This window comes from Glossina fuscipes, unplaced genomic scaffold (genome assembly GCF_014805625.2).
Source record: "Glossina fuscipes isolate IAEA_lab_2018 unplaced genomic scaffold, Yale_Gfus_2 27, whole genome shotgun sequence".
NCBI lineage: Eukaryota > Metazoa > Arthropoda > Insecta > Diptera > Glossinidae > Glossina > Glossina fuscipes.
The window spans coordinates 4,381,954-4,407,597 of NW_023998422.1; the positions used below are offsets into that span (position 1 = coordinate 4,381,954).

The window sequence follows — 25,644 nt, forward strand, 5'->3', positions numbered from 1 at the left end:
ATTCAATACAATGCGTTATTAGCAAGGGAACTTTTCGAGCTACTCTACCTGGTAGATTGGCATCTAATAAACGTCGACAAACAATTCGAGAGGACATAACATTCGCAATTTCATTGGAAATTGCTGCTGACGACGTGACGGGACCTCCTATCGCGATTATCGGAAGTAGGAGAAGTCTCTTAGGTGCTCAGAATCTCCCCTCACTTTTCTTAAGGCTTTAAAGCAGTTGTGAAACGGCTATGCGGACCGAGCGATACGGCAATACATTTGTATCTCTATTCCTGATTTCAAAGCTGATGATCTAGCCATCCTTCTTTGTGGCTACAATGACGAGTTCGCTCTATCTAATATTAGTATAAACATTAATTCATGTTGTATTTCATTTTCAAGAAATACGATTTACCTTTTCAATCCATCTTGTCAGCAAAATTTTGCAAAACCCTTCATTTTTCACAACTTTAAACAGGACGCGTTTATTTCGCTGCTGAGCTGAAATATCTACTAAAGCGACTTCAAGTTTTTAGTACAAGAAATGGGTCACGTGAACATTCGAACCACATGTAGCGACGTTGTTTGAAATTTGCGGCATAGAGATGAAAAATAGACGTAGCAGCTATTTTCTGTCCACATGCGAATATCGACTTTGTTAGTGACGGTTAGTCTGGGTCTCGGGAAATGCGTAAATCTTACGATCACTTCTTTCTCATTGTACATGAGTACAACATTTCGTTGCTTAGTATTTTCTTTGTGTGAGAGTCTGGTTAAGTTCGTAGGATGCAACAGATAATTTCAATAAACTCCCAAAAGTTGGTGCTCACTTGTTGATAGTTCCTGCCCGTAATAAGAATGCACCTTTCTTAGTAAGCAGCGACGAATGGTTGGAAAATTGAGTTTTATATCTAATTTCACCTTAAATTTTTGTATGCTGATTGATTGAATTTTCACTGTATTTTAATTTAATTTTTTTGTAATATTTTTTTTGCACGATATTACTTTTTTTGCACGGTTTGTTTTGGAAAAATATTCAGTTTTTTCATCTGGTACGATTTTATGAAGTTGTGGTCATTTGTACAATATGTCGCATTTATTTTTTACACGTTTTTTTTTTACACTGTCTTTTATGAAACCTCTCTACCGTATCAGAAAAGAGTTGAGTGTATTATGTCAATTGTAAAATACGGCCATGCGAATTCTTTTTCCTATTAAAATATTGACAACTTCTGAAAATTTCTTCTTTAAATGAAATGGGGAAGATCGAGAATCTTTCATCTGCCATCTGTCACACTCTACATACCGCAGAGTCAATTGTACATGATTCAGAATTATTTGATTTAAGTGAACGTTCCGAGCTCAGCAATTTTTTAAGGAAAATGGGGAATAACTTTAATCAATATTCAACGTGGGTAGTGATCTCAAGATCTGGCGGTTCTTTAAAAAAAATTCATGTCAACACCATTTCCAAAACTTTCTGCTTTGGCCTTGAACAGATCCAAATCAAATATTAAATGTTCCAAGGTTGTTGTTGTATTTATTCCGCGCACCATTTCTAGGTATAATCTTGAATGAATCTTGAATCATATTGCCGAAGGAGGAAACCTGGAAACATAATGTAAGGGACTAGGTTTATTTGAGACGCTATAGTCGAAAATGAAATATCTGAAAGGTGATGTTGCATAATTTGAAAGCAATCGAGGAGTTTTATAATCTAGTTCATGCATATATAATGAATGCATAGACTTTAATTTAGAATTAAATTCTTCAGTGAGATCCAAAAACTGACAGTCAATTTATTTTAGAATTAGTTAAAGAGATCCGAAATCTGAGTAGATATATTTTGTAAGTGTAGTCATAGTATAATATATACAAATATACATGTATCAAGTGTATTCTATCTAAGGGGGATTACCTTGAATGGGGCAAAGTAGATATTAATGGATAAATAGATATTTCTGGAACAACAAGACCTCGTACAATGAATGCCATATGCATTCACGATGATACTGGTCGGCTTTTTCGAAAAATTATTACTAACATATTAAAGTTGCACAATATTAAATGAAAAATAATTGACTTGAGCATTTAGGTCCGTTATAGTGGTAAAAAGTCGTCCTTCTTAACCGTCATAGTAGGGTTAAGGGTTGTTTTTCAAAATTTAATTGAACATCTACATAAAGCTCACTTTTACAGTAAAGCTTATGAATATTTTCTATAAAAGCTTTAAATGTTAAAGTTTCGTACGTTACATTACATGTTAACTTAACATAGCATCCATCTAAAGAATTATTAACAGAAGAAAAACCGGATATGTATGCTTATAATTAAGTACTTAAAAAAGATCAAAGCGAGCTTGCGATGTCAACGAATTCTTTGAACAACACACATATCAATTATATGCGCCTGTACTAACTAGCAAATGGTATAAAAGGCCTTGATTTTCTCAAACATCAAGCATTCGTTTCCACGTTAACTTACTTTTCAAAACTTGTTCGTCTCTAGTTCTTAAACAAAACTAAACACTTAACTAAGGAAAAAAAAGTGTGGTGTTAAAATTAAAAAAGAAATAAAATAAATAAATAAAAAATAAACCAATTTTTGTTTTTGAATAATATAAAAATTATATTTTCTTTTTCTATGTTTTTCTTTTCTTAAAATAGCTTTCATTGCATTAATTGTTTTCGGTTATTTTTTTAGTGTTAACAATAAGTTTAAGTTATTAAAGTTTAAATTTAAAGAGGTTACATAATTGTGTTTGTGTTTGTACGTGTGTACATATATATATATATATATATATATATATATATACATATATATATATATACATATGTATATAAGCGGAGCTAGTGGACATTGTTCGAGAATGATTTGGGCATAGTGTTGTGTATATAATTTTTATTGGAAAAAGGTATTTCAAGGTAATAACAAAAAAAGCCAAGAATCGACCAAAACGGAAAGAAAGAAAAAAGAATATTTACATAAATAAAGCAATAAATAATTAAAAACACTATAGTGGGTCACGTCCCACCATTAAATACTCTACATCATCTTACAATTATTCATATAAATCACTTTTCGAAATAAGCTGTTATATGAGAAGTCGTCGTAAAAGTGGTCCGATCTGAACTGCTTTCAATAGCGCTCGTCTTTAAGTCAAAACACATCGGTATATAAAATGTTATCAAAATATTTAAAAAATGACGACCTATAGATTGAATCCAAGCAACTATGTCAGTCTTACTTACAAGCTTAAAAAGAGATTCGGAAACTGATTCAGAAACGATTCTGAATTGATTGATACAATAAATAAAAGTACGAAATTTCATCAAAATACAAGATGGACAGACGGACAGACTCTGAGTCGATCGGTATAATGAAATGTAGGTCTGTCTCTGTGTGATGCTCACACTCGCTCAAAAGATGGTGCACTGTTGTATCATCACAATTGGCGTAGGGTAAAAAATAAGAAGAAACTGAATAGATTTTCATGCAAAAACATATAACATTGACTATTTATGGTCCAAAGTTGTATCATAACTCTTTCTACGGCATATTAAGGCAAACTTTCGAGACATCATCATTCAGTTTAAGCAAATATATAAAACTTGGAACTGTTGTGTTTTTAATTGTGGACATTTCTTGCAATCTTTTGAAGGTCCATCATAATTATATGAAACAAATTTTACATGGGAATCTTTTGTAAATGAAAATTTTTTTAATTTTCATTTTTAAAATTATTCATTCCTTTAACTTATTAACTGCCTTTTAATATTTGATTTCAAGCGGAAAGGAGACAAAGCCAAGTCTGCTACCTCAACTTTCGCGAGAATTTCACACAACTGACAGAGTGGTCAGAGTTTGACAATATATCTATAATCAATTTAGAATCTGATGCTGATGAAGAGTTTAAAAATGTTTCTGATACAAAAGAAACAAAAAACCTATTGTAGCACACGTTCTGCTTCTCTTTGTGGCACTCCATGCAATTTTATATTTATACAAAAGTCAAAAAAAAAAAACGAAAATTGTGTTTAAATATTTAATTGACACAGTTATTTGGCTGGAATACTTATCCTGCTCTAAAGTTTTAAGTAACACAATCGCTCAATGATATCCGTTGCAAATTCTTTTAATACCTTATGTGGCTTCCTTTTTTTTACGTAACTAGCTTCGACGAGAGACGAGATAAAAAAGGAAAATATCATAATTCTGTGTGAGCTCCAAGTGCCATGAATCATGCTATGCATTAGGTGCAAATAATTCGAGCCATTCAAAATAGTTATAAAAAATCGAGAAATATTATCTCACTTTAACCCGAATTTAAATTTGCATTTTGTATTTTGACTGAGCGCGGATGAAAATTCTTCTTACGAAACTGATAGATTTTCACATACTATTTATTTCAAGTTATGTCGAAGCCAGGTGTGACAATTAAGAAAGGTATATTCGGAAGGAACCCGAACCTCGCATACCTACAGCTATGCTTTTAGGCAGATAATACATCTTCATTTGAGGATTCTAGAAAATAGTTTTAAACGTTTCGTCTTATTAAGCGTCAAAAAAGTGAAAGAAATTAAATTTAATCACTCATAACTTTATGTGGACACGCCCGATTGGTTCCATTTTTGGATCTACAGAGTAAAGTCTCTCGTTAAGGAAATGTGGACAGTGTCAGGCTTCTAGCTTTGATAACTTCCAAATAAAAGCCAAAAATCTAACATTTTTTGTTAAAAAAAGTAAATTGCGTTCAGGTTACGCTTCATTGCGCGCTTTTGCTCAGACCAATTTGGCCCATTTTCAATAACAAACTCAGAAACTTCTGCCAAAGTTGGAGTCGACAGGAGAGTGCCAAAAGCAGACAAACGGACGGACATGGCTAAATCAATTCAGAATTTCACGCTGATCAAGAATATATATACTTTATAGCGCTTCTGAAGCTTCCTTCCTTTTGGGGGTTACGTATACTTTGGAAAAGGACAAAGTGGATATACCACCATCTTATAGTGGTGGGTATAAAAACATCCGTCAAAGTGTATAATTTTCCGTAAACTATATAATTTTTCAATCAATAAAAGCTTTTAAATTGAATCGATTCTTTTAACCGCCTATGATGTTTTGAAGGTTGTTTATTCTATTCAGTTAAAGGTACCCAGAGGATAATTAAAAAAACTATTTTACTTTAATGGGTGTAATTTTATGTGACATCCATGGCTAGTGCCAAATCTATGTATGCTGCTGTTTCTTTACATGACTCGATGTCAAAATCATTTTCAATTCATTTGTGATCTCGTTTGCATTGAAAATTCGCAGGGAATGCAACTTCTTTCGTGCTTAAAATATTCCATGATATTCTAAGATCTCTCGCATACGTGATCATTTTGTTAAATTCTTTACAAAAAAAAACATAGATTAATAATTGGGTATCGGCATAAGAGAGTACAAGGTTTCTTGCATATTTTTATAAACAAAATGATTGAAATATAATCTTTTTTTTACCTCCATTAATTTCTTATAAGGATCGCAAGTTTTCAGCTAGAAATATAACTAAGAGTCTCATAAGTATCATGGGATATTTTTGAAGGATTGAGTAAAAAAAAAGCAAACTCGCATCGATTTGAAATGTATTTTTCTTGGAAAAAATCTCTCAAAAATTGTCTGCATATGGAACGAGAACTTTAATGTGTCGAAAGAATCCCAGGACTTTTTTTGAAGTAGCAGGTAGCTTGTTAAGTCATCGAATGAAATTTAACGGGACGTCAATCTCGAGTAATATAGTTTCAAGTCTCAACTGTGAAAAAATGTTTGTTTCACTCGTAAATTGCTCTATATGTAGCATGCGATTGTATTTAAAATTTCTTTTATCAATGATTGTATAAATCAAGCTAAGTAGTTAATGTCACTGTTCATACCACAACAGCCGAACCTAAGCTAACTCGTACATTTACAATGCCTATAATACTTATAATACGATTCTCTACGCGTATCTTCGAAAAATCCAATTCTTGAGGCATTTAAAATTTTATATATCACTCTTGAGATATTTCTTAAGAGATCACTTAAACTGATAAAAATAACCAAGAAAAAAATCACAAGGCAATCCCTGACAGGTATATCTCTTTTGTGCTGCAGAGACGTTCTCGGCAGAAACAATTTGATTTCCTTAAACCTTACTACAGTCGTTGACTCCTTTCTTTTATTTTACAAATTTTAGTTGATGTGCGAGGTGTGTTCTCGGATAATATTTATTTATTGATCAATACATATATTGTTCCTTCTGCAGACAGTACACTTGTGCCAGCGTTTTCTCCAATCATCGAAGCACTTCTGATATGAGCTTTTTGGCATGGCCTTAAGCTCTTTCCCGCGAAATTTGAAAAATCGCCAAACATCTGGTATACTTTAGTTTACGTACATCTGTCCATGTCCCTCATCCTCTCTATCTAAACTCGCCCTGACCGCAGAGTGTAAAGGAGACATCTTCTGTGCGGCTGGTCATATATAAAAGAAGCAAAAGTAAAACCTTTTAAGAAATATTTTGCTTAACACAATTATTATTAAAAAAATCATGTCAAACCAAGAATTGCTCTCATCTTTGCTGATTTCAAACATGATTTTTCATTGCTGCCTATACTTGTATCCAAGGGAACATTTTGGAAGCAATTTCTCGAAGCATATAGATATGTATTAATAAAGTTATGTTAAGGTAAACTCGGAAACTTGCAAATGAATTTCGGAAACTTCATATGTATGTAATAAAATAGTACGCATGTCTATTGTATTGCAAAGATGATTAACTTACTCATCGTTACATCTATTGGATAAGGAATTTTAATCTCCTACTTACTATTACACACTCTTAATTCTTCTGCAATTAACAGGATAATTGTATAGTGAGCATCTAAGATGCCTCCTGATGCGGATATAGTTCTTTTTTGTTGTTTTGTTGACGACATAATTGAAATATTTTTTAAATCTTATACGATATGAATAATGCGTCTAAGTGGCCGAGTAGGGTAAGGCTCTCGACTTGCAACTCAATGACCGAGGGTCAAATCTCAAGTGCGGTAGAGTTTACAATATGTGTTTTAAAAATCACATCATCATAAATAGGTCAGGTAGGTTTAGGAAATTAATTTAGGAAATTAATTTAGGAAATTGGATAATCGCTAGTAGACATAAAAACATTACTCTGAAGGTCGATGAGTTCTCTCTCTCTCTCTCTCTCTCTCTCTCACTCTCTCTCACTCCCTCTCACTCTTTTTAACTTGCATTTATGAAATTCATATAAATTATAACCCGTTTTTAGGTGAGTTGTTAAGTGCTATCTTTGTCTATAAGAAAGATTAACGTGCTACACAAAATGAAACCACTGCACTAGATTGCACACATAGGAACTGATTTTTGTACAAAATAGTGAATCAAGCTGCGATTATATTGCTCTGCGACATCAGTTAAATGCGGTTTAAAGAACGAGTAACATGTTCGTAACTTAAGAGAGCGCACAGTTAATAAGAATTACAATAAAAAAAAAAAAACAAACCAAAACCAAACTTAGTGAACAATATTTTTTTATTTATGTAGCAGAAATTTAGCTTTAATTGCTAAATAAAAATAAAAAAGAATTCATTTTAATCATGACGGGCAAGCATAAATATCATTGCCCCGATGGAGATTCGGGTAATGAAACGTAAAATTAATAAAAATAATAAAAAATTTAAATAAATCTTAAATAAAGAGGGAACAATTCTTTAATTTCTTGATTCGCAATTAGTTTGCAGTTAAAAATTATTCCAACATTCCACGATGAATACTAAAAAATGGGAGGAGGGTTAGGTCAGTAGAATATCGACTTAGTAATGATTCTATAGCTATAAATAATTCTAAGTTTTTGTATGTATCTCTTTCATATCCTCTCAATGCCGCCTGAGATCGCAACTGCTCGAGGTAGTTAGGAACGAAGGAGACCGGGCAACGTAGAAGGATTAAATCCAGCTTTGAGTTTTTTTTTAATATATTTTGCAATTTAAGTTTTCTCGTAGAGAGTAAGGTCGTAGTGTGTGCGGATGTATGCAAGGACTTGAGTTAGATTCAGCTTTCACTCTACCAATCAATTCATAATTAGTTTCTGAATCGACGCATGCCTGTCTGTCTGTCCGTCTTATATTCTTGTGCTTAACCAATACATTACTATTTTTGAAATATTTCGATGGAACTTAGTATGTCGACATGTTTTGATTCAAGGACGAATGCTATTGAAAATGGTTCGCATCGAAGTGCTTTTTCGATCACTCACTGTATAATGCATAGTTTTGAAAAGTCGTTATATGCGTAGCTGCGGGGTGGTGAATTTAATGGTGGTGTGTATGCCGCTGTCGAGATTTTCGATTTTATAAAGTGTTGGTTCAAGTGAGCTCAGAAAAAGGACCCTTTATTCATAGATGGTACAGATAGGATTTATTTGGCTTTCGACTATGTTTGCAGATTGTTTTAGAACAAATGTTTAAGTATCTGTGAATTCACAAAATTATTCCAGTGCGCTTTACGTGTTAATAATATTTAAGAAAAGCTGTTTTACGAATACACTTTTAAAGGAAAAAAACAAATATTATTTAATTCTTTTAATTAAAAAGAGTCATTAAAACTATTCGATGTTGATTCGTAATGAGATAAATTTCTAAGCAGACTATGCTGGCAAAGATTGCTTTCAGAATTTTAAAAGTAAATTTATATTTGGCATAATTCATACGTACAGTAATCTGTCGTTAGCTGACTTTCGTATCATTAATGTTATCATCATTTTCTGCTTTACAGTGTAACTAATTGGGTTAACGAAACACTTTTTTTTTATCTGTGGGATTATTTTGTAAAAAATGACGGATCGTATTATAATGCAAAACTTTTGAAAAATATTGGAAATGGATAGCAATTAAAGGTTTGCAACAAAGTATAGCAAGTTGTGTTAAAAAAGCTGGAGGTAAATAGAGCAAATGCTGTGAGAAGCATTCTCAACCTAACTTAACTTATTATTATTGCTTTTAAACAATTAAAAGGATCCAAGCACTTAACTTTTTTGATATGTATTGACATAATTGATGAAAATAACAGTTATTTTATTGTTATATATTGGATGCAGAAATAAAGTCTCTGTATATTTGTGATAAAATTTCAATTTAATTAAAAAACACTTGTTGCAAAGTTTAATAATCGAAATATGCACTGCCACTACTTATGAGCTTTTGCCGCTTATCGGATGGCTTGGCGGCACAGCCATCGACCCATTTTCATGCTTGGTGAGCTTCTCCGAATTGCTGACCTGCTAAAGATGACTGCATCGATCTGAATAAGTGGTAATTGTCTCGTGGTAAAAGTGTACTGGATACCGCGAGGTGAGGTAAAACTTCCCAGCCTAAGTTAAAAATCACTCCCTGGACAGCATTTCCTGGAGACGTATGGACGTAAGCGAAATTTCTTCGTTTTCAGGATTAACATTGTTTCCACCGAATCTCATAAATGACTTTCTTACTCTTTCATAGTTCCCTGCATTTTCACTCCCAGTCAACTTAATGATTTCCGACACTTTTTTTCAGCTTAAAATAGAATAAAATGCAGTGCCGTTTACAACATCCGTCTACTTGCGCTTTAATATACACTGAACGATAATTTGTAAAAAACTGAAATCGTATTGTACCGTAATACCACCAATGTCAAAGTTATCTATACGGCAAATAGGTTCTATAAAGCGATCAATTTCAATACCGGGAACTTGTTTGTCCGTCTATTACATGTATTAATTTTTGTTTCAAAGTCTCCGTAATATCTTCTCAAGCGATCGAATCGAGCGAGATTTTCGGTCTTGGATCCTCAAGTCTTTTCATAAGGCAGCGAAATCTTAATTGAAAACTCATATTTTCCTTATCCATGCTAGTAAATTAAAAAAATGTTGAAATAGAGTTTAAAATATGAGCTTACTTTCGTTGAGAGCGAAAACCACGAGCTAGTTCTCAAGTGCTTTGCACCCGATGGAATCCAAGCCTACATTTACCGGCTTAGCTTAGTGGCCTGCTGTTTTCTATTTCGAGCAGCTCACTAATTATTTGCGCCTCTATTTAAAGCCAATTCCATGTAAGAAGCGGTCGCTACTATTAAAATATTTTAGATTTTTTGGTCAATCCGCCTTAGAAGTCTTCGCCTTTCACATGTATAAATATTATGAGGAAATTTATTTATATTACCAAGGGTTGGCCACTGAGCGTGCAACACAAGGATGGTGAGAAAGAAATCAGGAAAGACGGGAAGGGATAGGGAATGGTTGCACCTTAGTGGATGTGTACTCAAAGGGCGAATGGTATGCTTTTGCCGACAGAGGATCCAACATGATTACGACCTGTTGAGATTTGAAGGCGAGAACACCAACTTAATAGTCACGACTCTTATCTCCACTGCTATGTGGTAGTTTAGCCTCTGGTCCGCTATTTACATTTCTGCAACTGCAAGGGTGTATGATACTGATACTGATATGAAGGAACGAAATGATTCTTTGAATTAACTCCCATCTCTTACCAGAAATGTGTCTCTCTATAAGAAGTAATTAAGAAAGACATTTTTAAAAAGTTTTGATTCAATCGATACCATATTCCATTCAAGTCGAAGCTTTTAACTAGAAAGCACTGTATAAGTAAATCATTTAATTGGTTTCACTTTTATTTGTTTTGCTAGCGTACGTTTCTGTTTACATGCAAATGACAGACAAATAATTATTCATTAGTGTTTACTTTTATTATACTATTATTCTAACGCGCGAATGATCAGATTACCAGATCGAATCTATATGCTATGTCTATGATTTCATTTGTGTCGAAAATATTTTTTGAATAAATAGATTCCATTTGAATTAACTGTTTTGAATAATTTTAATTATAAAAGATTTTATAATTACATCCCTTAGGCGAGAATAAATTCGCATAAGCTTCGTATCAATTAATAAAATTTCAATTTTAAAGACTTTTAATTTAATTCAACTAAGTACAATAGTTTTTTTTGTTTCAAAACGAATTTTATTGTTGTTCATTATTTAATCATTCAATCCTTTAGTTTCGTTTCTAATATAAATTTTCCATTCCCTTTACAAGCTTTAAAAGCGCAGTCAAGGGTATATGAAAACTTTTGAAAATATGAAGACCTTATAAAAATATTCATTCATTCATTCATACTCACATACACTGAAAGTTCGGATTTTTCAAATTTTAGACTTAATACTGTCTTGACCCGACTCTTAAGACTTTGTTTGTCCGATCTTGCGCTTATTTTGTTGCTGCATGCATTAATATTATAGTTAGAGGGATAGGAAAGATGAATGTAACCTAATCGATTGTCAGTCTTATGCCAAATATCAAGCGATGATCGAATGTACTCATAACTTAAGGAGCCTAACCACCTAGTAGTAACCTAAAAAAAAGGCTTCTCTGTATAAAACCTAATCGATTGTCAGTCTTCTGCTAAATATCAACCGAGGATCGAATGCATTTATAATTTAAAGAGCCAAACCACTGTAGTAATCTGAAAAAAAGGCTTTTCTTTTGACCATGAGAAAGAAGATCGTAGGACAATAATGTTCGAGGGAATAATTAAGAAGGTATTTAGGTTCTTTTTGAAAAAAAAAAAACAAAACAGCACTCATCTCCTTGAGACATGTTCAGCTTAAAGGACTCAGTGGCCTAGAGAATAATTGGCGCAAGTATGAATCCAAGAAGAAGCAAAAGATTGCATTTAATGTACACGTCTATAGCTAGAGAAATACGTAGGATCTTTTAGAAAAATCGATAGTTTTGGTTCCTAGTGCTCATCCCGCGTTTTAGTTCCAGAGGTTCTAAGTTGCAGTAACAACAATAACTGTATAAAAAAGTCAAATTTTTAACCGAGAAAAGGCAGTGTTTACACCATACAACACAAAGTACGAAAGTGTTGCAAAGGTACCCTAGCTTTGTGCAGATGTATGCTATACCCAGAAAAAGCTGAGATAGACCCATCTTCCTTTATACCTATCGATTCAGAATTGCTTTCTCTATCTATTTGAGCTTATCTGCGTACTTTTATCCATTTTGTTTTTTCCCGTTTAACTCATTGGTCGGAAATAGTTCCGACCGGAGCATTTTTCCGATTACTGTCCGTACCACGCACGCTTTCGAAAAGTAGTTATATAAACAAGTGTAGGACGGTATTTAATGATGGACCGTTGCCCACAATAGCGTTTTTACTCGATTCTCTAGGTAACGTTTTTTTGTACTGAAAAGTATACGTGAATGGAATGAAGATTGTAAAAATTATTTTATAGGCGGTTTTGAAAGATCTTGCTCCGAGAAAGGCGCATTTAAAATTTTGCAATTCCCAATTAACGTTTTGTATGTGTTTTCATTGGTTCTCACTCTCATGGTGATCAAACCATCCTAACTTGTTTAAATGTACTCTCTTATTCTACAGCCTTAAAGAATTTATGGTAGAAGGTTGTACTTGTGCTGCACAGAGTCATACACGGTACACTGTTTTGCCAAATGATGGGCGAAAAAAAGTATAATTCAATAGCTGAGTGTGTAACTAATGTTGAGGCCTTCAACAAAAACTTTTAATTTCGTGGCAGAGGTGTTGACTGTCTTCGAATCGCTCGCAGATACCTATCCATGTAATGGTTGTCTAAAGTTGTTGCTGTTTAAAAATGGTTTCAGCTGAAAATAAACACTTTTTGGGGACGTTTGTTATTGGACTAGAAAACTTAGAAATAAACAGTTAAGATGTTTGGCTGTAACTTCCCAGCAGCTTCCTTTGACATGCTTAGTACTAGCTCGAGAAGATATCTTTTAGATTTAGGCGTTTTTCCCACGTCTTCTATAAGTTTCAAAACAACTGTTAAGCCAATAAACTAAGTTGAAGTGAAACTGGATTGGACAAAAAAAATTGTGATGGACCGCGGCCCGTCATTAACTACCTTGCACAACTCCACTTAATACAGTTATTCATGTAAACAATAGTTCGTCCGTGCGTCAGTGAACCAAATTTCATCAGAATATCTGATGGACAGATCTCAGATGGACAGACGGACAGATGGGCAAATATCGGCATTCCAAGTTTTTTTGGGTGTTGCGTCCAACCACACAGACTTAGTACAAGTGGTAGAAATCGTCTTTGCCGCTTAATTAGTAGCAATTATTAAAGGTAAAGTGTACGATTAAATAAGTCGGTGGTGTTGTCTAGGCTACAATGTTGCTTGCATTGAGTATTTTACGATATCTTCCGTGATGCGTGCTTGTAAACGTTACAAACGCAGTGATGATATTACTGCAATTCGTTCAATGTACAAATTGTTAAGTATATCCGTAAATTTGTTTGAAAACATTAAATAAATCTTTGGAGGTCGTTTTAGAAAAATATTGGTAAAAGTATCTCGAAAGCAAAAAAAGCATGTGTGAAACTAATCTAAAATACTTTAATATAAAAATATATTATTATGCTTATATTTCTATTTTAAGTGAATTTTGGTGAATTATTTAAAACCGGTTTCGGTTACGTAATTGACGTACTTTTTTTTAAGGTTGCTAACGATTGTAATTAGCAATGCAATAAAATGAAATTTATTGATATTTAAATAGTGCGCATGAATTCGCTTAAAAGTGTTTTGCGAATTCAACGCAGGAGACACATTAGATATGACAACTTTTTGTAAATCGAGGCATAGTTAAAAAGCTTTTACATTCTCGATCACCGCAATTAGGAGAACCTATTCAATAATGTCTGTCTGTCCGTATGTCTCCTGGCAACTGTTTCGTAACACTCGCTTAGAATGTTAACACTCCACAGACCAATAGTCTATTAATAGTTTCTTTTGCCAACTGCGTTTGCGGTTACGGGCGTCGGTTGTCATGGTTACAAACACCTATTTGTTATTTAACATTGGGAGAGAACTACTTGTTTTCCTTTGAACAGATATTTCGCCTGGGAGGCTAAACTACAACATAATTGGTTTCAAGGAGGATTTGCCGTCCCATCTACACCAAATAAGAATAAACACCATAGTGTTTAAACACCCTACACTAAGCTAAAGCTATTTACACGTTAAACTTTTCAAAACTAAGCCGTTGTATGGAAAGCAGAAGAAGATGGGGGTTCAATTGAACCATTTTGAATAGCATTCACCCTTGGATTACAACACGTCAGTGCACCGAATTCCATCAAAATATCCTAACACTTGCAGCCTGTATATTAAATACAAGATAACAAGACGGACATATGGACTGACAGGCTGAGACTGGTTCAGAATGAATATCTGAATATGATTTTTTTTCTCCTTGTGTAATTACCTATCATATAAAGTGCTGCCAAATTGTGTAAAAAAGGAATGCGGTACAAAATGTGACAAGAAAAATTTGATCAAGGTAGAATATTACCTCTCTATCGTTGATAATAATGCGTAAAATAAATTTAACTTAAACTTAAAATTGTACAAACAAAGCTGAGATTATGTTAATTACAAATGATTTGTTGTTTATTTTCTGTTTTTGTTTTGCCGGTTGCAAATTTCCAATTAATCTATGTAAAAGCAGGTAATAAACTTTATGGCCAGGAAAGACCGCTCGCCAAACACCCTACTCTTATTTGGTTTCGGGATAAAATACCAAACATTTGTTTTTGCCGTACTTGCTTGGCATGCCAGCCAGACAGAGATGCCGTAGAAGTGGTGCGACATAATCGAAGGGTAAAAACGTCGGTGTATTAAATTTTGATAATATATCGCAGAAATTACTATCTGTAGGTAGTGAATATAACGAAAACATTCGCGCATGAGAAAGCCTGATTGACCGACAGACGGATAGACCAGCTTAAATCGATTTAGAAAATGATTCTGAATCAACCGATATAATATAAAGTGGATTGAGCTTAAGTCCTTCTGCATGTTGCATACAACAGTAAAAATATAATATACACGGTGCTAATGGGATACAAAAACGTGTAACACGGATATGAATATTATTAGCATTTATTGATGTGTGTGCTCTCTACTTACATACCAGTGGTATTGATAAGCAGCTGTTACAGGTGAAAGAAGGAGGAAGACAAAGAGATAAATAGAAAGAGAGAAATTGTGTTTTCTTTAGGGGAGAAAACTTTTTCTATTTTGCAATGCCTGTTTCACAACCGAAAAACTGGAGAAGAAAGAGCATTACGTAGAAGATAGCATTGTTCTTTTCCTATTTCTTAGATTACGGTTTGTCTTAAATTTTTCCTCATTCAAGTTCTATATCGGAAATTGGCCTAAAGTTTGATACAGTGGCATACTCCAAAGAACGCAGACGTTTGAGGGACTGTCCAAAATTTCATTTTAAGTTCATTGAAAAAAACGCTACGAACTTTTTATCTAGTCGGACTTATGATCTTGCTCTCGCTCTGCAATCAAACGTCAAACCTAAAGGTGATTGTAATTTTCAACAGAAGCTTGTTGTGTATAAAGAGAAATTCGATCAAAATCACATATGAACATTTCTGTTATTGTAAATTATGGTGATATCAATAGAACATAGCTGCATTTCTTCTTTGAATTGATATCTGAACTGTAGACATCCGATTGCAATATTTTTAAGAACAAACAAAAAGCTTTGAAAAATTTAAGCCCAGCTTGAAAAATAGTATCCACCAACGCAGTTATACAACTCAATTTAATTCTTTAATTTTTAGAAAAAATATTTTGAAAATTTACGAATTTTTGTTCAAATTGATTCTGTATCTTTGCCGCCACAGATGCTTTGGATATTCCAAAGAATGAAAAACAAAAACTAAATCATCATAAATGAAATATCAAGCTTTTCATTAATCATATACCTAGAGGTGTTTGTATGTATATTGGCCAGCCATATCTCTTATCGAGTCATTCAGTATATACAGACGCTAATCATGGAAAGCTCAAAATTCCGTATTCGATGTTTATTATGTTTGTTGTTTGATTGGGAGAAATCTGATGCCGAAGCCCAATAAACACACGTAGAAGTTTATGGTGCTGCTCAACGATTTAAAACTTTTGATGTTGATGACAAAGAACGGCCTGGAGAACCAAAAAAGTTTGAAGACCATCAATTGCAAGGCTGGTGGATTGGAGAGAGACCCAGTTCAAACTCTTAAACAACTTTCGAAAAGCTTAGCAATTGATGAATTAACTGCTCCTAGATGTTTACGTTCATACGCGAACGATCCATGAGGAGGGAAAATACCACACCATACAAGTTAACTGAAGACGCCATTTCGAAACGTTTCAACGTCGCGATTTCGTTGCTTGCCACTCAAAGAAAGAAGATTTTTATGCGAAGACAAGTGGATCTATTACGATAATCCCAAGCGCAAACAGTGCAGGAAAGCCATCCATATCGACACTGAAGCAGGATTTTTAATGGCCATAGAGTTTCATATGTGGGAGCATGGTGAGAGCAAGCAAGGAGTGTCGCTAACATCGAATAAAACCCTTACTGCGCGTGTCTACTGACAACAATTGAACAACATATCGTTGCAAAAAAGACCGGCAATAGCGGCTAATAGACTTACAGTCCTCCTCTTGCATGACAACGCTCGGCTAAAAGTTGCAAGAGTTGTTACGGCTACGTGGTTGCAGCTCGAACGGGAAGTTCTGCCGTGCCCAGCATATTCAGCGGACATTGCGCTTTTCGATCACCCGATGATGAAGGCCTGCGAAAATGGGTCGATGATTGGCTCGCTGCCAAAGCGGTACCATTCTTTTGAGATGGTACTGCCATGTTGCTAGAAAGATGGAAACACGTTGTAGAAAATGATGGGAAATATTTTGATTAATACGTATTATACTAATTTTTCTCAGTAAATGCCTTGCTCAAGTGAAAATACGATCAAAATACATGCAAGCACCGGACGTAGTACGGCCTTCGCTATTAAAATAGTTATAATATCAGCTTAGCTCCTTCCTCTGGTGCGAGACACGTAAATGAAAAAAAAAAAAGATTTTCTTTTTTATATAGTTTTACTACCCTATATACCGTAATAAGCCGCACATGAAATGTGTGCTCTCAACTAATTAAGCAATTAAGATCAATGGTACGCGTGGAATGAGTATTAATCTGTGCACATAAACTTAAGCATTTACTTAATGCTTTCATTAAAATTATGACATATTATGTAACACGAGAAGGAGAAAAGAAAAGAAAAGAAAAGAAAAGGAAAAAAAAGAAAAGAAATTAAAATTTATTATATCGTGAGATTTTAAACTTGAGTTATTCTTCTTTTTATTCTTGTTTGAAAAGATTTAGAGTGTGACGAAGAGAACGACATCGCTTTGGCGATGTCACCGACCGTACAAGTAATAAAGACATCAACATCACGTGATTCTGGGGATAGTGGCGATCAACGTGAAACATGGGGCGGCAAAGTCGATTTTCTATTATCCGTTATTGGTTTCGCTGTCGATTTAGCAAACGTTTGGAGATTTCCTTATTTGTGCTACAAAAATGGCGGTGGTAAGTACAACCTTTTCTTTTCACCTTTTGAAGAATGCAAAAAAAAAAAAAAAACAAAAAACAATAATTAAAGTTAAAGTCATTTTTCTCACTCTGACACGGCAAAGAATGGTACTTGTCGTCTTAATGGTTCAATGAGCACAATTAGTAATGTGTTATATCATATATAATTTGCCTATAGGGGACACAAAGTGTTGCGTGATAGTTTAAGTGTGAGTGTCAGTGCGTGCATATACTTCACAATTTATTTACACACACACACACACACACACACACACACACAAAAAAAGCTCATAAATTGCTTGAAACTCAAACTTGGTTAAAGGACTGTTTCCTCCCTTTTTTCATTTCTTTCTTTTTTGCCTTCTCTTTCTCTTTCTATTTATTATAAGTAAGTGCAGGCGAAAGCAAGTTGAGCACCCCTACTGTAGAGTGAAGCGAGCGTACGGTTAGTTGATTGCTTTAGAACATATTTGTCATAATAACGCCCTCTATATAGAGTTAAGTCAGTATTTCAATATGACAACTAAATCTGTGTGACTCAAGTAAAATAGCATTTCAGTCACATTCGTAGTCATCATCATAATCATAATCATAATCGCATTTAACGGGATATGGTTTTCAATTCATAAAACGCGTACACATATATATACACATATAAAACCATAGAAACGCTTAAAAATTTCTTCTTTTACTACTACTTCAGTTCAAGTTGACTGTAAGAACTTTATGACTTTTATATTGTGTTAAGAAAAAAAAGAAAAAAAAAACGGAAAAAAAAGAGGAAAAACTTTTCCTTAAAGTAAAAGCAAAAGCAAAATTCTTAATATAATTGGCTATGATTTCAATGTATGTATGTACGACCATTTTTTTTCTTGAATTGAAGCAACAGGCAGCTATTTAATCCTGCGTGAGTTTATGTTAAGAGATTTATCATTTTTTTCTTGTAGAATTTTATTATACTTCTGAAGTGCGTTCGTTCTGCTGAGAGAAAAGAAGCAACGAACAAAGCAATATGCGATTTAAAGAAATATTTATCTGAATTGGTTGCCATTTGAGTTTTTATGATTTTCTTAAGACTCTATTTTAATAGAAAATACTTTAATAATACTTAATGGACGCAGAGTGTGTGTGTATGTGTGCTCGTGTGGGTAAATTATTTTCTCTTTTACTAAACATCATTATCAGCTTCACAACGACAGCATGGCGTGTGTGTGTGTGTGCGTGCGTGTGTTGGCAAATTATTTTACTTAACATTATTATTAGCCTCACATTGAGAGCTTAGTGTGTGTGTGTATGCGTTGGCAAATTATTTTCTCTTTTACTATGCATTATTATCGCCTTTACAACGATGGCTTGGTGGCTTTACACGAAAATGGTTTCAGTCTTGAAGAGACTGTGTCCATAGTCATAGGTATTGGAAGATTTTATTATGGGTTAATCAGTTCTGGTTTGTAAGCTTCGCCTTAGCATTTTTTTTCCTTTGAGTAACAGTCGCGGGAACACTGCTAATATGACTCCAGTCAAGAACAATGATGAATTTCTTTTGGAATTCTTTTCACGAATCATGCAAAAGCCAAAGTTTAGTTGATCAGATACAGATTTTATTCAGTGACATTTTAACGATCCAAGAAGCTCCATATCGAATTTATAACATTTTCTGAGATTAAGTGTAAGAATGTATGCCTCGTTGAAGGATTGACTCTATCCGTGCCATTCGTTACATGCAAAAATAGATGTCAAAAATTCCATAAAATAAACGAATGAAACCGATATAGTTGAGCACGGCCTCAAACCAACAATTTTCAATAGATTGACTAAAAATTATTGAGTCCAATCAATTGGAAATTCATTCCATGAACGCACGTCTGCCTAATTTTCTCAGGAAAGTCGCCATAAAACCTTTCTATTGAGATAATTTTGATAATAATTACATGTTATTCAAGGAGACCTTTAGAAAAGTATTCATGTGGTCGGTGCTGACGATTTCAGGTCGCAAGCTATGTTTCCCTAATTGGCCCCTAAAAATTAACCTTTTTTAGCCCTGTTAAAGAAATTTCATCAAAATATATTCAAAAATTGTGACTTATAGATTGAATATAAAAATATAATTGGAGCAGATGGACAGAAGGGGAGACAGATTTGGACCCTGATTCTAAGTAGATTGTTACAAGACAAAGTTGATCTATCTCAAGTCCTTCTGGGCATTGCATACGTTCGTGCAAGCTTAATATACCCTTCTATCGCACGTGGTGTGAGGTATATAAACATTTTACTAAGCGTGAACTTGCGGGAGCAAATGGTCGGAACAGTCCTCCTTCACATTCTAGATTGTATATTCTTACAGGTGCAAGTTTTCAGAAGAGATTCTCTCCAAGGTATTCTCAAATGTTTTTTTAAAAACTTTTATTGAAAAATTTTCCTTGTTAAAGAAAAGAAAATACTTTTGAAACAAATTTTTATCAGAGGTTTGTCTTTTTCTTAAGAAAAATTGTCTCAAATTTATGCTCATTTAATAAATGCCTGCAGCACTTCTTAAATGCTTTGTAACTTAAGTCTAGCTATGAAATAAATTAAAATAATACTTTTATGACGTCATTGTGTAAATAATTATTTAAAAGAAAAAGAGTCTCAATGTAAGGATATTCTTTAGTATTTCACATACATGCGAACTCAATCAATACATATGACGACATGAGTACATCCATAGACGTGTTTATTACATCTGCCATTCACTTCCATTTATTCACCATTCACTAACTATTTAAAAGCTTTATTGACAATATAACTTAATATACGTGCACTCGTATATACACATATAGGTGTTTATGTGCACTTAATAACAACAACAATTATATTGGGCTATTACCGCCACTCTGCACCTTATGATAAAAAGTAAAAAAAAAAAAATATCAAAGCCTTTGAAATGCTTTTTTAAATGTGTCTGTGTCATAGACTATTTTCTGTGCTTTACTTGAACAACAGCTTTACAATTGACACGAGAAAGAATGGATTTATTGAAATGGGACGATGCTTGTCATCTGCCCTCTTTCGAAAGCAGCTAACATCGTCTGGTGTCATGCACATGCTAATGATATTGACACATTTATTGTTGTTGTTGTTTTCTTATTTTGAAAAAGGGCCACTTTAGCTATTTACACAAACACAAACACACACATATATATATATACATTTACTCTCCATTATGAAGGCAACAATTTTTGCATAGACCGCTGTGTAGATAGTTGAGAAATTTATTGAAGAGCACACTTATACGTGCATACGTACGTATACAAAAAAGAAAAAAAAAATTGTATTTTTAAACAATTAGATTTACATTCTGTTGATATATAAAATAATTCTTTTTAAAGGACATTTAATATGAACAATGGAAGCGAATGAAACGAAGAGAGGGTCTGTTAAATGGAAATTCAATCTAAGGGAAGGCTTCATGCAATAAATATGAAGTACGTTAAAAGGTTTTTTTTCCCTCTATTTTTAACGGAAGTTGTAGGAAATTATCATGTCACGGCAATATCATGACTTGTCTTTTCATAAAAATGCACCGTTTAATCTCAAAGTGGGTTAAGTCAGAATACATTTGAAATTATTAATGACTAAAAAAAATAGTTGCATATAGTGTTTGTACTTTTATCGGTGCACGATAGACAAGCTTAGTAATCTTTATTAAGGGGATTTAGAATACGTTGTAGTATCTGCTTGTTGGTTAAGCTTAAGCTACTTTAGAAATTAATAGTACAACGTTTGCAAATTCGTAAAAAGGTATAGCTTGAAAAAAAATTTCCGGTTCTAATAAATTTTTTGAACATATATAACCCAGTTAGTGCGTATCTCCGTTCGAACCAAACACGCAAGTGAGACGTAGTTTAAAAAGTCCGTTAAGGGATGCCGTCACTGTCAATTTGTCGGGACATTTTTTTTCCATAGTCCTAATTAATTAACCAGGGAATGGGTGCACGGGACGAAAGGTTTTTTATATGTTAGTAGAAAGGGTAAATTGTCAGTTTTGCGTTTTAGTTCGCTTTGTACGAACGCTGAGAATTGGCATGACCCTTCCCGTTTCGACCCTACTGTTGAAGGCAAACTCTTAATGATTGGCGTGTACGCATATTGGCGTGCGAACTTAGCAATTTCTCGGGTAGACCAAAAAGTTTCTTTGGATTCTTTTTCTAACTTTTGTAGATTTTTATGCTGCTGTATAATAGCAGAAGATGTGGAGTATAAAAAGATGGTTATTAAGTTTAAAATTCAGTTATCGTGGACCAAGGATGAAAAGCATGTAAATATGAACAATTATTCAACAAATGTAAACAAATTGGACGCTTATTCTCTCATTTTTCGAATTATTGAGAATATATACGCTTATTCTCTTACTGTTGTGCATGTATTGTGCCGCTTTGAGAATAAGCATATATTCGTTCTCATTTGTTTTGCATGTATTGTGCCGCTTTGAGAATAAGCTTATATTCGTTCTCAATTGTTTTGCATGTATTGTGCCGCTTTGAGAATAAGCATATATTCGTTCTCAATTGTTTTGCATGTATTGTGCCGCTTTGAGAGTAAGCATATATTCGTTCTCATTTGTTTCGCATGTATTGTGCCGCTTTAAGAATAATTAATTAATTAATTATTTTCAGTGTGCTTAATATAAAATTCGAGAAGAGAGACAGACTAATGGCAAGTAACAGGAGGGGAGTGTAAAAACAGAACTAGAAAAGAAAAATATATATTAAAAATATTTCATTTTTTAAGACTTTAAGCAGTAGTTGCGTACAGATACGAACAAACCAAGCCTGGAAGTGTAGAAAACAAGTCCAGAAATTAATGACTTTCATTGAACTTCAAGCGATTGTTGTCTATAAAGAAAAATTTGTTAGTCTCAGATTCATAGCTTAGAGTTTTATTGTGAGAATTGCTCAAGAAGATAAGCGTTATAAAAAGGAAAAGCTTCAACGTTGAATATGGGAGCACCTAGAGGATGAAAGAAAGATTGTAAATACCCTGAGTTGCATGGCAATATTTATGGAAATTACCAAACGTGCCAGGTTGTACAAGCCAGATGAGACGTGTGAGGCAAGTATGTCTGCTGGCCCTGTGGTCGACAAAAGCAGTAAAAGTATTTAATGCTGCAAGAAACTGCAGAGCAAGAACTCAGTCAGCAACAGCAGCTAACTGCACAAAAAATGTAATCCACAAACAAATGTGAATTATGGGTGGATGTATGTGTGTGTGTGTGTGTGTTAATAATTTTCTTCTTTTAATAAAATCTTTTGACACGAATTATTTTCTTTTTATATCCACCAACGAAGGGTGAGTGCATGTTTAGTTATATAGTATACATATATTCCACCAGTACCAAATTTAGGCATGTCTCTCTGCCTTTGTAATAGATGCTATAAACAAGTGGAAAAGAGTTCACTTCCCTACGTAATTTATGCTTGCATGGTAACTCTGCAATTAGGGCCTGCGTGAAAACAAGCACTACATCCTAACCTTTGACTTGTCTAATGTCTGTAATACACTAAATGAACCGTTTGGAAATCTTTTATATTCATCTAATATTTCCAAATAAAAATGTTTGTTTTGTAGCTTCGTAGAGAAAACGCTAAGCAGATATAAGACTGAGAATGATTCGGAAAAAACTATCACTTCTGCCAAGAAATGCAAAGCCTATGATGAAAATTAAAAGAGTCTCGACTAAATCTTTGGTTTTAGTTATGAATTAATAATTTTTTATTTGCCATTTGCTCAATCATTACGCAGCACGTAAAGTGGCTTTGACAGAATGCGGGAAAATTAAGATTCGAATGAAGAATCTTTAAACATGGCAGGTCATTACTCGATAGTAAATTTATTGCTAGCTCAGTTTTCAAAAATCGCATGAGATAAGTTTGCATCAAAATTTAAGTTTCCTCCATTAAGACTTTTTACGTTTCTTTAATTTAAATTTCTAAAACTCGAATTCATTTCATTTAAAATCAACTTATTTTTCATCTCTGTTTGTGATTTTCCTTCCAAGCTAATAGAATTACATTGCACTGTACATCATAATAATCGTTCTAAAAATCTCATTTGGGCCTTAAGTTGATTTCAAAATATGTACATTTATCTTTTTATCTATTACTCATCTTTTGTTTTGAGAAAATCTTCGTAAATATGAAAATACTTAACTTGATCCTTTTAAAAAAATTAACTTATATCACTTTCGAAATGAACGCATCATACAGACAATGAGTGAACGTATCCAACTCAATGACACTGTTCGTTACTTATAAAAGTTGAGAAGGCTTAAGGAGGGGCGTGTTAGTTCTCCATGATTATTTCTATGCACACCACAGAGATTATGCCAAGAGTGTTATAGTAGTTGTTCATGTCGAGCACTTTATAATATTTTAGTTATTATATATTTTTGTACTCTTGTGGTAGTTGCGTGCTTGTGTCCAGAAAAATTTGAAGTAGAGCCCTCTTGTCAATCAATTCAGAATCACTTACTCAATCAATTTAAGCATGTCCGTCCAGTTGTCCAAATATTTTAGTGTTCCAAGGCCCAAGAGCGCAAGCCATTAACTTGTATTTTTTGATCGGTCAGTGTTTCTAACCACCTCCTCCTCCGATCTAGCTTGAACAGGCCAATATATTGCAAAAATTTGCGAAATTTAATATTTTTCAACAACAAGTTGCCCAACTCGCATATCTTTACAATTGACCAAGTCTTGTCCAATCAAACTGAGAAAATTATCGCATATAACTATGTTTTCGGCGAACCATATCCGAATGCCACTCTTTAAGAAACCGTATCCGCCTATGAAAAAGTTTGCCTCTAGAGTTTCAAGTGCAGCGGAATACATTCTAAAAAGTATATGAAATTTTCTTAAGAGTACTTACTGGTAAAGTACGTTATGAAATTGTGAGCCGATACTGTAATTATTGGAATATTTTACAACAAATTTTCTATTGTTTGCCATACTTACAGGCTTGTACTGCACAAAATCGCATTTTGTTGTACGAAATTGTTCTAAAAACATATAATTTCAGTATGCATTGTGGAAAATTTGAATAGGATAGGACAGTCTCTTAGTCTTCTTCCCACGCTTTAGACAGAAAACTAAGCTTTTATTTTTAACAGTTTATAGTGAAAACTGACATGAGACAATGACTCAAAATTTTTTCCGGGACGGACCGGGTAGGCCTATTTTATAAATCCCTCCAGATAAAAGATATAAGAATTCTGTTGAGTAGTAAATCTTCTTGAGGGTATGAAGATACGACATTTGTTATTTTATGGCAAAAGTAATCATATTCCTTTTAGGCCGAATCGTTGCGAGATAATGAGGATTTATCATCATATACATCGAATGACATATATATTTTCATGTTATTTGGCAGCACCTTCTAAATAATTGCACATATTTACGTCGATGGGAATCCTGGTTTGTTCTCCTAGGCAAACTGGCTTTGTAAACGTGACTTGGTTAAGACGATTCCGCATCGTAAATAACTAGGGCGCATTTAACGTTCGATTAGAGGATTGATGAAATGTCCATAAGTGGTCAATATTTTTTTCATTATTTCTCTATTACTTACGTAACATAAACTAAAACTTGGTTAGCTGCCTTTTTTTTCCTTTTCTATCATCATTCTATCTAATATTACATATTAATGTAATTATCTATGAAACGATAATTATTTCATAAGGCAAACGACGAAAATACAAAAGAGTAATAAATTATAAGCATTTCTTAGGCAATCGATATAAATTTAAAGGAACTTTGTTTGGCTTTATTTTAGGCGCGTTCCTCGTACCCTATTGTATCATGTTATTGGTCGGTGGTATTCCGCTTTTCTATATGGAACTTGCTTTGGGTCAACATAATCGTAAAGGTGCCATTACCTGTTGGGGCCGTTTAGTACCATTATTTAAAGGTAATTTATTATTATATTTATTTCAAAGATGTTTTTCAATAAAAAACATTAAAAACTCATTTCAGGCATTGGTTACGCTGTTGTCCTGATAGCGTTTTACGTTGATTTTTACTATAATGTTATCATTGCTTGGTCGTTACGTTTCTTTTTTGCTTCTTTCACAAACAATTTACCCTGGATATCATGT

At 33.6% G+C, this 25,644-nt stretch overlaps 1 protein-coding gene across 1 annotated transcript in view; it reads left to right on the plus strand.

The window, feature by feature from the left end:
- Positions 1–7,440: 7,440 nt before the first annotated feature.
- Positions 7,441–25,644, plus strand: part of LOC119635805 (sodium-dependent dopamine transporter) — a 23,973-nt gene continuing 5,769 nt past the window's right edge. The window contains exons 1-4 of the mRNA XM_038030811.1: positions 7,441–7,671; positions 17,301–17,513; positions 25,323–25,457; positions 25,523–25,642. Coding sequence (XP_037886739.1) covers positions 7,629–7,671; positions 17,301–17,513; positions 25,323–25,457; positions 25,523–25,642 — 511 coding nt within the window. The 5' untranslated portion in view covers positions 7,441–7,628. The remainder of the gene's footprint in view (positions 7,672–17,300; positions 17,514–25,322; positions 25,458–25,522; positions 25,643–25,644) is intronic.